This window comes from Malaclemys terrapin, chromosome 12 (assembly GCF_027887155.1).
Source record: "Malaclemys terrapin pileata isolate rMalTer1 chromosome 12, rMalTer1.hap1, whole genome shotgun sequence".
NCBI lineage: Eukaryota > Metazoa > Chordata > Testudines > Emydidae > Malaclemys > Malaclemys terrapin.
In genome coordinates this window covers 20,555,963-20,570,366 of record NC_071516.1, presented here as the reverse complement: position 1 = coordinate 20,570,366, position 14,404 = coordinate 20,555,963, and the positions used below count along the sequence as shown (strand labels likewise).

At 41.4% G+C, this 14,404-nt stretch overlaps 1 protein-coding gene across 1 annotated transcript in view; it reads right to left on the bottom strand.

Annotated features, from left to right (window-relative positions):
- STK4 (serine/threonine kinase 4) overlaps window positions 1–11,264 on the bottom strand; it is a 73,531-nt gene extending 62,267 nt beyond the window's left edge. The window contains exons 1-6 of the mRNA XM_054045501.1: window positions 11,139–11,264; window positions 6,203–6,283; window positions 3,130–3,258; window positions 2,161–2,275; window positions 1,436–1,600; window positions 818–985 (exon numbers count right to left, since the gene is read on the bottom strand). Of these exons, the coding sequence (XP_053901476.1) occupies window positions 818–985; window positions 1,436–1,600; window positions 2,161–2,275; window positions 3,130–3,258; window positions 6,203–6,283; window positions 11,139–11,170 (690 nt within the window). The 5' untranslated portion in view covers window positions 11,171–11,264. The remainder of the gene's footprint in view (window positions 1–817; window positions 986–1,435; window positions 1,601–2,160; window positions 2,276–3,129; window positions 3,259–6,202; window positions 6,284–11,138) is intronic.
- Between the last annotated feature and the right edge of the window lie 3,140 nt (window positions 11,265–14,404).

The following is a 14,404-nucleotide window of genomic DNA, read 5'->3' as shown; positions in this document are numbered from 1 at the left end:
AAAGTCCTTTACTAAAAAGGAAAGAGAAAAACAGGTGCATAATACAGGATACCCACTGTATGGACACATTCCACCACTCAAGAGGTGGAACTCCCAAAAGAGCTTTGCCTCTGAAAAATCCCTTACCTAAAATACCACAGTGGAAAGCAATGGAGTAACAAAATGGTGGGAATTACCAATGATCTCTGAGAACCTGGTTCCTTCAGAACATCTCCTTACAGGAACTGACCTCAAACAAAAACATTGGTGTACTCTAAATCTAGTAAAATTTAGGATGGCAAAGACTGGAAACAATATGACCAAGTGAAAGCAGAGGAATGGACCCCCTCCCCCCCACAGGTGAATGTGGAGACCCTAAGCAAAGACTGGAGCACCGACTGACACAGCACCCTCTAGCAACGTGCTGTACTCCCGAGGAACTATTTGAGATAAGTGATAACACTAGATCTTGGCTGAGATTTTGGACCAATAAGCTATGATGATGACCATGAAAAATAGTGTTTACTGGTGGCTGTGATAAAAAGATTCACTTTGGATCAAACTCAAGACTACCCATTTCCACACATGCATATTCTGAACAAACCTGGTCATTTCACATGCCTTGACATAAAAGAATCAAGTTGGCAGATTTTCCTTTGAAGATTTTTTTCTTTTCATTTTACTAAATATTAAAAAGCACAGATTAAAAAAAGCTTGCTCATTTTCTCTAGGTTAAAAAGCTAGATAGCATCTTGTAAAATGTTTATTCAGCTAACTGCCAACAGAGGCTACCTGCATTCTGCGAGAGAGTTATATCTGAAGAAGCCTCAGTCCTTACCCTCATTGGATGAATATCTGCATATGGTGGTTTTCCTTCAGCCATTTCTATTGAAGTGATTCCCAGTGACCAGATATCTGCTACACAGTTATACCCTATTTCTTGGATCACTTCTGGAGCCATCCAAAATGGGGTTCCTATAACTGTGTTCCGTTTTGCCATGGTATCCTAAAATGGAAGGGGGGGTGGGGGGGAGCAGAAGAACAGACTATTTGGCAAGCAGAAGAAACAAGTTTGCCAGCTATTCATTAATAAATAACACTGTCCCTAAAGATTATACACAAAAGTTACTCAGTAAGACTGAAATAAGGAATTTTGCACATTAGGATTGAGATGTATTGGCAGAACTGTGTGGGGACTCAGTAGAAAACAGTAGGTGTTACTACAGTATGTGCTTCTACACACAACTGTTTTGGTGCTTTAGTTCTGTGAACAAGAAAGCCAGAGTGTCAGCTTGCCTGTCCCTCCTCTGGGCCCCATTGTAGTGCATGTGCACTGCATTCATGTAAGTGCCAAACAATTGAATTTAGCATACTCTCTCCAGTAAGTGTTTCACTTGTACCTGCAGGCTGAATGAGAAATTTGTACATACACAACCCAAGTAACAATTTTACTCACTGTAAGTTGGCCTGCTACCCCAAAATCTGCAAGTTTAGCATGTCCTTCTGTATTTAGTAATATATTTCCAGCTTTGATATCTCTGTGTATTTTCCTCATAAAATGCAGATATTCTAGTCCTTTGAGGGTTGCTTGTACTATTGTAGCTATTTCCTCTTCTGTCAACTAAAGAAAAAAAAAAGCAGTTAGATTGGTATCTCATGCCGAAGACCAACATTTCCTTGAAATACAAATACAAGATTCCCATACCAACTAGCAGAAAATTCTATGCAGTTTCAGTTACCAAGATACAGTATTATCTATACACAGTACAGTCTCCCTTCATGTATTGTGTGTACATGGCCCTTTCACAGGTAACTTGCTATTACACCACCACTGTAACTAGACAAGGTCAGCTATAAAAAGCCCAGCACTGAAAATCAGGATTCTATTTTTTCAGACATACAGATCATTTTAATCAGAAAACTTACTCAAACTGCAATTACATTATCTTGAATGATCAAGTTAGCTACCTAGTTAAACATTGTGGTTTCCAGGAGTTCTGGGTGCTTGCAGCTCACAGGACAGCTAATGAGAGCTCTGGATGCTCTGAAAAAATCAGGCCAAAGAACTATGCAGAGACTACTACAAAGCTACTTAATGTAATATAAAATATGTAATATTTAAGACTGGATACTTAAAGCTTGACATTGTATAAATATGGATTGTAAGGGGAAAGGACTTACTGTTTTATTTCGTAATCGAATTATATCAGACACAGATCCAGCTCCACAGTACTCCATGACTATCCACAGGTCCGTGTTCTTAAAATAGCTGCCATAATACTTGACTACATGGGGACTATGGAAAATTAGAGAAAACGAGTCAGATACTGTTGATGAAAGCAATTTTATAAATAGGAGCACAATATAAAGCACAACCAAAAAAGATGCTAAGAGTTCAGGGTTAGACTTGGGATCCCAGACTTAAGGCTGAATATATTACAAGATTAAGAGTTTGCAGGAAATGCTCAGATCCTCCATTTGGGGATTTCCTCTGAAATACCATAACAACCATTCCTCCCAGTTCTGCAATTTAATGCTGAGACATAATGCATTTTACTTATCTAATAAGAGTTAAGTCTTTACAGTACAATAGGTCAGTTTATCTTATCTACAGTTGCTGCCTGGCTGCCCAAGAAGCAATAACCTACTCTATATATTAATGTATCAGATCATCAGAATGACCCTCTGTCCTTTAGAAAGAAGCCAAAGGCTGTCAAAAATGGACCAGTTATAAAAGGAACAAAAATAAACTCTCTGCTCTATGAATGAATCTCTCTTATGTAAGAATTCACTAGCCTGTGCATATGCAAAGTGAAACACACAAGTGGAACTCTGGTGGAGGCACACTAAGGTGAGGGGCGAGGGGAGAGAGAGAGAGAGAGAAAAATCATGCATACATCGCCTGCTCTCTTTCGGTTTTCCAAATAGCACTTATTGTAAACAAAGTCTATTAAACTAGACTGAGGAGAGGCCAGTTTAAGAACATTTAAAAAAAAAAAACTCAATGTAAATCATGTTTCTTTGATAAATGTTGGCTAGTCCACCTCAGACAGTGCAACAGCACAGTGTTTCCTAGATTCAACTGCTAAGCAGATCCCATGCAATACTTTTCTTAAGGGGTTGCAGGTGGGATTCATTGCAGGCACTTACCTATCACATTGCTGCATTATGGATATTTCCTTTATGATCTCCTGGAGGTCAGACTCAACAGGAACCTGTTTAATTGCAACAACTTGACCTGTTTCTTTATGAATAGCTTTGAATACACTGCCATAGGATCTGTAACAATCAAAATGTGAAATACTAAATACAAGCAATACAACAGGTTAAAAACTGGCACACTTTTTGGTTTACACTTAGAGGTGCATCATAATCTGGGAAAAAAGGAACATTGTTTAATGACCTCTCCTACTACGAATATCTTAATAGTTGATTTTTTGAACACCACATACAACTTGGACATAATAAAACAGGAGTATTTGCAAAACTTCAGTTAATCTACAGGCTCCTGGTGCTATAGTAACAATGAGAAATACATAGAAAAGATGCTAATCACCACATTCCCAATAACCTTAAAAATACCTTTTTACCCAAACTCCAGCAAACTCATTTCTCTAAACTATTTTCAATATACATTTAACTGAAGTGCAGTAAAAACTGGTCTATATAGGTTTTTATATCATGCTCATCACCATAGTAACTGAACAACATGACTATACATCTGCCACTTGTTTGTTCTCTCATCCTCTCCCCAGAGGGAGAAATATATGCAGTGGAGTGTCTTGTTTTGGTAGATTTTTCTGTCTGTTTGTTCGAATATAAGATATATCTGTTGATATATGTTTATGTTAGAGAAGGCAAAGTGAAAAAATGTGAGCCTTGATGTTGGAATGGACGGTGGTGAGGTTTATGATGGTCCTTAGCGTCTGAGCAAGTTCATTCCAGCGTCTTGGACCGGTGCCTGAGAAAGTTCTATCTCCCACACAACGAATTTTATTCTTATTGTTGAGAGTTTCATTGTGCCAGAGGAGTGAAGCTGTCAACCACAGTCCTCATCCCAAAGCTTTAGACCATCTTGGGCAATACTATATACTTTTATATATAGGCACATGGTATAGAAGCTTCATATTTTGCATGCTTAAAATTATGTTTTCATCCATTTGCAAATAAGGTACAGCAACGATTTCCTATAATGCATACACAATAACTCTTGAGAAACGAATGGATGTCATGGCAAACTTGCAGGCAACAGGGAAGTAAACCAAACCGTCACTTATATCCATCTAATTCATGAAGTACAGTGATGGTGTCCAGATTATCTCAGACTGAAGTAAAGCACTGCAATCGTTTCAAAGATGCAGGAAAAAATAGGGTAACATAGGGGCTTTTCACAAGACACGGTTCTGACCCTAAAGTAGAGAAATCTGCAGGGCTTGGTGGAGACGTAGCCAAGAAAGTCTCTGTATTTCACAGCACTACACAATAAACACTGTACAAGCTGTTCCAAGATAAGCAAATTAGAAAGACAAAAAGAAATAAGATGTTTGCCCCTACATTCCAATATTATGTTTTTCTACAAAATCAAGGTATTTGGATAACCCTCTCACCCCCAAAATTAAATCAGTTATTGCTTCAATGAACAAGAGGATCGGAATAAGAAATTTACTTTGAGACAGAAGGGCTTAGAATAAATAAGTTTTAATTTCTTATAAAATTATAAATAAATAAAAAGAGCCATAAGAATTAACTTTTCTGAGGCTTTCAATTTTTTATCACCAACTTTTCCGCCAGCATTAGTGTTTACTATAACTATTCCTAAATCTTGTCTCAAACACAGTTGTCTGTCTCCACTGGTATACTGTAATTCAAATAGACCAAATATGTTCCAGCTATCTTGATGGAAAAAAATACTTTTCCAGCATAAGTCTGTACATTGTCAGAGGTTTAGAATTCAACATTGTATTCAGTTATTGTAGTTTCAGAATTTCACACAGCACTTAACTGTTTAACTGGATGCCAGTTAGTAAGAATTTACAGTCCATCCATTTTGCCAGAACTAGATATTGTTACTGGGCACAAGTGCAGTGTCAGTTTCATGGGTTCATTTGAAATAGACTACTGAGTTTACAGAAGTTGTCAGTCTCATGATTTGTTCAAAGTATCTTATTCAGGCACAGGATAGGATTAAAAAGAAGTGCCTGAGTATCAGAATGCAAGCTAACCTCAACTTTTATGTTTCTTCTAGTTAGCATCTTCCTCCTACACCACACTGAACTTCCAACAAGAGGTTCTAAGATGAAAAGGAGAACATTTAATTTCAGTTTTCAATGTTCAGCAATGTTAATACAGTTCTTCAAGTTCTCCACTTAGGAGTAGGGAAGTATGTTTTTTTCCCTCCTACACTTTGTGGGGAAATATGCCTCCCACTCTTGCTATTCTAGCGCTAGATATTTTTTGCTTGCCTCTTTGTCTGGATTTACAATTAATTTCGGCTTTTTATACTTCAGTAAGGAGGTGATGTTTTCTAGCTATAGCCTGTACATTAAAAACCAGGAAAATGAAAGGGTTACTGTGTGTAACGCCCAACAATTGAAATGGTCATTTTTATTCTCAACAATTTAATTCTTCTATTACTTATTTTATGTTCTACATTTTAATATTTGGATTAAGAATGGATAAAAAAGTTAGACAATTTACAACTACTTATGTTTTCCGATTCCCAATACTTTCAAGTGAGAATGCTGATTCTTTCTGTCTACTTGATTCACAATGAGATCCCTGCTAAAAAGTATCCTTAAAAATGCAGCTCCAAAGCCAACAGTCCCATTCACTGAATGGAGACACTGAAATAGCAGTAGGTATGTCTATAAAACAGTTTTGATACGGTCTTTATTGTTTTATCTAGTAAAAAGTTTGTTTATATTAGGGCTCTGTCATCAAATGAGACACATTACATTTAAGCTAGAAAAATGTACATTTTATTTCCAGTGTCCATTCAAGCATTTTTAAATTTAAAAGTTCCTCAATTTAAAATTGGTGTTTACACAACTCGGAGCTTAGATGTAGGTGTTCCAATGACAAGCACTATATTCAAAATGCCACCTGCCTCACAAAAAGTTCTCTGTTAAAAAAAAACACACCACAGGTCTTCACAAATAGTCAGCCATTATGTGTATATGTTCTTGGACAAGTTTACATTCTGCACATTGTATAAGACACTCACCCTTCTCCCAGCTTCTCCAGTACATCGAATACTTCTTCTGGCTGCTTAGTCAAACTATCTTCATCTAATTTCTTCAGCTGCCTGGATATATACAGAGATGTAGAAATGAAAGAGTTTAAGATTCTGTAATTTGGTTATTTCTGAGAACAGAACTTTAAGTAAAACTCATTTTAAACCATGCAACTCTGACAATTTGACAAAAATACATTTTATCTTAATATAAAATTTAATCTGCTTGAGGAGTAAAATACAGCGGTTAGATGTAGTGTGAAGTAAACTGCATTTAGCACAATCAGACCGCCAGGTACTGCTATTTCTTACTACTACAAAAGGTCTAAGTCTTACAGGAGGGCAGCGTTTTATCAAGCACAAAGATCTACATTTCCTCTCAGTGGCAGGAAACAGTAAGTAGTATCAGAATATATTCAGGATCATTTCCACACCATTTGAACATCATGATGTTTACACTTATTGAACAAATCTTCAACAAGCTCGAAGTCTTGTGGCATAAGATAGTTTAGAAAAAGCTTGTACCAAGAACCCACACAAACATTTTGTTAAATTTATTTTCATGTTTTTTTTTTTGTTTTTTTTTTGATGCTTTGTGATGCATAAAGAAAAGGTTTGTTTGGGGGAGGTTTTTTCCTTGCTTATTTTTCACACTTGAAATTCAGATTTTGTACATCTTGGAAGACTATGAATGATTGGAGAACTGGTAGGATAATGGCATAAAAAAACCCAACAACAATGAAACTGAAATCTCATTAACCAAGATAGAAAGTGATTTTTAGTCAGACTGCTTAAGTCTCCTATAGTTGAAACACTTAGGAGCAAGGTTGCCTTTGTTAAAGATTCCTATGCTCATTCAATTTGAAGAAAAAACAAACAAACAAACAAACTTCTCACTCATCACAAAGCAGCAAGAAAAGCACAAAGCTAGTCTTTGTAGGTTACCTTTAATGTACGTTACATACAATCACTACAAGGTTCTAAACAGTCCTTAAGGACATAAGCTCTCAAAACCTATCCTTTACAATCCACTAAGTGACATATAATAGACACAAGAAAAGATACATGGCCTCCATTTGAACCCAAAAGAGCTCAGTTGTGGATCCAAAAGACAAGCATGATCCCCCACTATCAGTCAATTTTGATTCCCACACTTGAGCCAGGTTAAGATGAAGCACGTGTGTATGCTTACAACTTACAAATAAATATCTGATGGCTTCTATGGGCTGGAGTTACTAAACATCAAGACAGCAAATATAGATTTTGTATTTGTGATACTAAGGTGGCTCATCAGATGCTATTAAAAAATGTAAGAAGTTTTGATTAAGATTTTGTAAACCAGGAATAGAAGCCACGCTGTGCTCATTTTCTGTTATGTTTATATACAAAAGCAATATAGCAGAAGCAGTACACACATGCGTTATGTACAATGGCTTCCTGAAATGAAGAAAATATTACAAACAAGCAGACTCAGGAAATGGCGAAATACTGAAAGTAGTCACTAGCTTCTCTGCAAAGATAAGCATTGAACCAACAGAATGTTACTTGTTTGAAAGAAAAAAAAATCAGTAGATAATCACCATATAAGTCACAATTTCCAAGCAGTGTGAAATGTGGAAATCTAAAGGACAGATACTATACTAAAAAAAGCATCTAGTATGAGACCCAACCATTAAGTATCAAGATAGAATTTTAGAAAATCCAAGCACTACACAAGTTAATTAGAAGCCAACTTAACTTCTGTTTCTACTGACACCACCAGAATACTCAGATTCCGAACAAATTCAGAAATTCAAGTTTTATTTAATCATTAACTAAAAAGCTCTGAATCAATGATGAGTGAGCCGAATCATTTAAAATCGGTGTACATTTTTAGAGAGAGTTGAAGCCATAAAACCAGCATTACTGTATGGACATGAACACTGCAATATGGGTCAAGTATAGTTAAACGTTTGCATAAAGAGTTATAAAATAAATGCACACATTTCTACTAGTAGAAATGTTACTCCATCATTTAAAAAAACAACTGCTATCTACGCCACAGAACAAAGGAAGCTGCCTCTTCAGTTCATCATTCAAATATACCGTTAGAAGCAGCTGCAAGCTACCGATAGCATTTTGACAAACTGAAACTTCATTCAATTGAAGAGATGCCTCTAAAACATCCCCTATCTCGGGTTGCTCAAGTACAGCCTGCAGTGAAATGATAGGAAGGCAACAGGTTTATTCAAAGGTTTCACTGAAATCCCAAGATATAACTCGTCTTCACACCCAACAGACATTGCTGTACCTGACACAAAGAAGATAAAGAACACTGAGGAACATAAGTAACAGTATACACGGTTCTGTGCATAGCTGTTAAGAATAAACATCTTGTCATGCTAATTAGTTTGCACTACAACTAAACATTTTGACCATTTAATGGAAGAGCCAGGAGTGCAAAGAACTAACATAATTTCACTTTTTGCCAAATATACATGCAATAGTGACCTTTACTGATATATAACTTATTATTAAGAGGAGACGTTAGCAATTAAACATCTGATTTCCCCCCCCAACCAATTAAAAAAGCAACCTGACAGCAGACTTGACATCTCTTAGTACAAAAGGTGGGGTTTTTTGTTTTGTTTTTTGAGTGCAAGACTTGTGCTTCCATTTTTCAATAGAAAAGGTTTGAGCCATTTGTTTTTCCACAACTTGACAGGGTTGCGTCAAAGGGTGGAGGCCTGATTATGCTAAAGTTGTTTTTGCAAATTCTCTTCTCTGCAAGCCTGATCCCACTGTTAAACTAATCTAGTGGCAAAAAAACAAAAAACAGTTAATGTTTTAATATTCCAGGTTTCTACCCCCTAGGGTTCTCTTTAAAGCAATTTGATGTTCCTCATTCATTCAAAGTGTTGCCATTGGTTGTGTTCTTCTACAGCTAGTCTCCATCTCTCCCCCTCTTTTGTCCAAGGTCCTCATCTTACAAATGGACATAAGAACACTGAAAAATTCTAAGAATATGTGGACCAAGCAGATCTAACCTAAAAGATAAAGCTGTGTGCAATCTCACAAGAGATGTACATTAATGGAAACAGAAAGTTACCACAACAATCACCCGCAACGGCCACCACAAGTGTGGCAGAATTGTTTCTAAGGTATTTTTAAAGTGCCTACCTTCTTGAGCTCTAAGTGCTTATTCTTAAAAGGGGCTTATAGAACATTTCTTTGGGTCTCCCACTGTGTTTTTGGTTGTCTATTTAGATTGTAAATGCCTCAGGGCAAGACGACTACTTTCTGAATCTTCTACCACCCTGAACATAGTCACAATTTTAACATACCCTTTTGATGGTCATAAGACAGATGCCTTATATAGCAGTATCATTGCTGAAAGACATGTGGCTTAACTTTTGTTTTCAAGATTTGGTGTCCCTAAACCCTGTTTGCCAGAAGCTGGGAATAGGCAACAGGGGATGGATCACTTGAGGATCACCTGTTCTGTTCATTCCCTCTGTAGCACATGGCGTTGACCACTGTCAGAAGACAGGATATTGGGCTAGATGGACCCACTATGGCCATTTTTATGTTCTACTTACCACACTTACATTAAGTAGTTTGCAATTACTCCAGGTTGCATCTTTCTTGTGTAATATTTAACCTACTGAAAAGTCTTGAAGTCTCTTAGCTTCATCCTATTCTTAGCTTTCTATGACTTGGGGTTTCACTAAGGTTCCTAAAATAACACAATTACTAGCCTGAACAAATTGCAAATGTGATGCAGCACATGTTTACTCTTAAATTTATCTAATCCCTCTTTAAGAAAACTTGTTACCATAATGCAACCACACACAGCCTACTTGATAAAACAGACACCTCTTTCCACAGATATGTAAGGAACAAACGCCTACACCTTGCCCTAGCCACTGCAAACTTTACCTTAGGAGCAAACATAAGAATTTACCACTCCACTATCAAATTCTTTTTCTTCTATCCCTAATGGATGCAAGGTTTATTACCCTGCCATGTATTTAATAACCCCAGTCCTTTATCATTTATTCACATAATTATTATACTTGGGCTCTGTACATATTACATTTATTTCCCTTCAGTTGTTTTTATCCCTTCTTGATGAATTTCTAACACTCCCACTGCAGCATGGTCCACGCACCAATATTAGTGAAGCTGAAGTGACACATGCTGCCTCAGAGGATTTTTAGCCTGAAGAGAAAAGTCCTGTGATGCTGGTTGCTATGTCACCCATCCCACGGCTCCCTGCTCTCCCTGGGAAAACGTGGTATATCTAAAGGATGAGTCACTTACGAACCTGGGCTGATTTTAGATGATTTAACCTTTCAGTGGGCAGGTGTTTTATTTATATTTCCCACAGCACCACCGCCTTCATCTCCCTCCCCCACCTCCCACAGACCGACCCATACATCCCCTCATCCCGACCCAAACCCTTCATCCCCCCCAGACCGTCCCACCCCCCTCATCCCCAGCCTCCCACAGACAGATCCACCCCCGTCGTCCCCAGCCTCCCACAGACCGACCCACCCCCCCTCGTCCCCAGCCTCCCACAGACCGACCCACCCCCCCTCGTCCCCAGCCTCCCACAGACCGACCCACCCCCCCTCGTCCCCAGCCTCCCACAGACCGACCCACCCCCCCTCGTCCCCAGCCTCCCACAGACCGACCCACCCCCCCTCGTCCCCAGCCTCCCACAGACCGACCCACCCCCCCTCGTCCCCAGCCTCCCACAGACCGACCCACCCCCCTCGTCCCCAGCCTCCCACAGACCGACCCACCCTCCTTCATCCCCTCATCCCCCCACAGACCGACCGACCCACCCCCTTGTCCCCGCCGCCTCCCACAGACCGACCCAACCTCCTTCACCCCCCAACCTCCCATGACCCAACCCCTAGTCCCGACACCCCAAGCCCCTCACCGGCGCGGGTTGCGCAGCTGCACGGTCTCCATGGCGCCCTAGAGCAGCAGGGCAGGGGGCGCGCTCATTCTTCCATGACTCCAGCCGCTCACTCCCGGCGCTTTCCCAAGGCCACTTCCGCTTCACTTCCGCCTCCTCGCTACCCACCGGAAACAAGGGGCGGGGTCATCGTCACATGGTCTTATAGAAAGGGAGGCGCTGCCCGCCTTCCGCGGCCGCAGGGGCGTGGTCCTTCCACTGGCTCCCGCTCCCCACTCAAGAGGAGGTGCGGGCAGTTTTCTTGCTCATCCATCCGGGCTGGTTTAGAGTCAGCCCCTAGGACAGGGCAGTGTATTGAGGACTGGAGCAACAATTTCCCAGCAGCCCCACCGCCGCCACCTATTTTGCATACTAGTTTACATATATTTAAATATTCAATTGGATGGGTATCATCCTGATTCCATTAGGCAGTCACTTTGCGGCCCCAAACTCGGAAGTATGGGTGCCAAAGCTCCTTGGTCTCTGCCCTAGGAACCACCCCCATCCCTTCAGGCTGTGCTCTGGGAGTTGGAAGTAGAGCCCAGCAGCCCTGTTTCCCAGCCCTCTGCCCAGTCAACCTCATCCAGAATGCGCTCCAACCTATTATGGCTACTGGGGGGCAGAGGCAGGGCTGCCTGGGGGAGAATACTAAGTGGGGCAATTTGCCCCAGGCCCCGTGAGCCCTGGCCAAGAATCTCTTTCCTCACCTGGCGGCGGCATTTTGGCAGCAGGGGGCCCTTCGGTCGTTCTGGGTCTTCGGCGGCTGGGGGCCCTTCAGTGCTGCAGAAGACGCGGAGTGAGTGAAGGGCCCCCCCCCGCTGCAGACTCAGAGCGCTGCCCAGTGAGTACAAACTCACCCGCTTTGCCCCAGGCTCCCTGAATCCTCTGGGCGGCCCTGGAAAGAGGACCTTAGACTGCCCAAAGCTAATGGCCCTTAACTAGTGGCGAGGGGCCATTGAACCCAAGTAAATTTTGGGGCCAGGAGTTATGATTAAAGGTTAAAAATCAGGGAACTGGAAGGGCAGCCTGAGCAGAGAACTCCCAACAGCACCCACTGCTCCTTAAAGGTGTCTAAGGAGTCGGTGGATGCTGCCCAGAAGACCTCTGCTCGCAGGCATGACATAACAAGGGATCAGAAACAGGCCTCACAGTCGCAGAGCACCCCACCATCCAGCTTCCTTCTTCTGGTGTGATGGATGGCCATCTTAGCCAGCGCCAGGACAAAGTTGGCAAGGAAGTCTCACGACTTTGTGGGCCCATGGATGGGGTGTGTGCATAAATGAGGAGGTGTAGGGAAAAGTGGAGCTAGAACCTCAGTAAGAGGTACTGGAGAAGCTGGAAGAAGGGCACCTGAGGCACCCTACATAAATGTGCACCAGGATCTCCCTCTTGCTGCACAAAGGACAGGTAGCAGGGGAGTTTGTGAACTGCACCAGGTACATACTTGGGCTCATGTCCCTATGTAGGAGCCACCAGCTCTCCAGCAGGCCATGGAACCAGAGTGGAGTACAGGGGTGAATGTGCTTCAAATGCCACTGGGGAAGATGCTCAATTATTCACACTAGAGAACCAGTGTGACTGGTGTAGTTCATGAACACTAGCTCCAGAGGCTAAAGCTAATTGCAAGAGGAGGGGGAAGGCTCACCATGTCAGCCCAGGAGAAGTGGGAGCTCCCCTGTTATTAGTAGAATAGGGAGTCAGAAGAGAGATATTTACTCTCTGTTCTCCCTTCCTTTAATCCTTGATTGGCTCTGATTCTTGCATTACAAAGTTAGCCCCAAGAAATGAATAATACCAGGTTCCTGTTTACGGCATACAGCAGTAACAAAGATTGCTCCTTACCCCATATTTATATAATGATAGAATCATAGGACTGGAGGGACCTTGAGAGGTCATTTAGTCCAGTCCCCTGTACTTCTGGCAGGACTAAGTATTATCTAGAGTCTAGACCATCCCTGACAGGTGTTTGTCTAACCTGCTCTTTAAAATCTCTGTGATGGAGATTCCACAACTTCCTTAGGCAATTCATTCCAGTGTTTAACCACCCTGACAGAAGTTTTTCCTAATGTCCAACCTAAACCTCCCTTGCTACAATTTAAGCCGCTTGCTTCTTGTCCTATCCACAGAGGTTAAAGAGAACAATTTTTCTCCATCCTCCCTGTAACAACCTTTTATGTACTTGAAAACTTTTGTTATCATGTCCCCTCTCCGTCTTCTCTTCTCCAGACTAAACAAACCCAATTTTTTCAATCTTCCTTTCATAGGTCATGTTTTCTAGACCTTTAATTTTTTTTGTTGCTCTGCTTTGGGCTTTCTCCAATTTGTCCACCTCTTCCCTGAAATGTGGTACCCAGAACTGGACACAATACTCCAGTTTAGGCCTAATCAGCACAGAGTAGAGCAGAAGAATTACTTCCCGTGTCTTGCTTACTGTTGACTCATATTTAGCTTGTGATCCACTATGACCTTCAGATCCCTTTCTGCAGTACTCTTCCCTAGACAGTCATTTCCAATTATAGTACAATACCAGCTCTGCTATAGATAAGATTAAGATATTCATAGATTGTTAAAGCCAAAAGGAATCATTATCTAATCTGACCTGCATTACACAAAGAACCTCACCCAATAATTTCTGCATCAAGCCATAACTTCTGTCAGAGCTATAGCATCTCAATTAGAAAAGTAGCCAGTCTTGCTATAAAGACTTCAAGAGATGGAGAATTCACCACATTGTTCAAATTTTATTCACTATTCAAAATCATTCTGCAAATAGTCCTTGGTTTGTAGACTGCAGGGTGGGGGCTGGTGAGTGTTGAGCCTCAGGGGGCTGCAGCAAGGGAACTGGTTGGCACAGGTTGTAGGGGCCACAGAAAGGGGGCACTTCCATTGAATAATGATTACACTTGAGAGTGAGGGGCTCCAGGAGCTGCAGCAAGATAGTTAGTTGGCTTGAAGGGGCTGGTATGAATGAGCTGGTGGACTTTGAACTCCACAGGGATTTGGCAAGGGGGTTGTTGGTGCTGAGCACCAGGGGGATGCAGCCTGGGGCTAGTGGATGTTGGGCACCCATGGGATGAGGTGAAGGGGCTGCTGGGTGTTGGGCACCAGGGTTTTGTGATGAAGGGGCTGGTGGGCATTGGGCTCCCATTGGATGCAGTGAAGGGGCTGGTGGGCATTGGGCACTGGTGGGATGCGGTGAAAGGGCTGGTGAGTGTTGGGCACCACACGGATGTGGCGGGGGGTTAGTG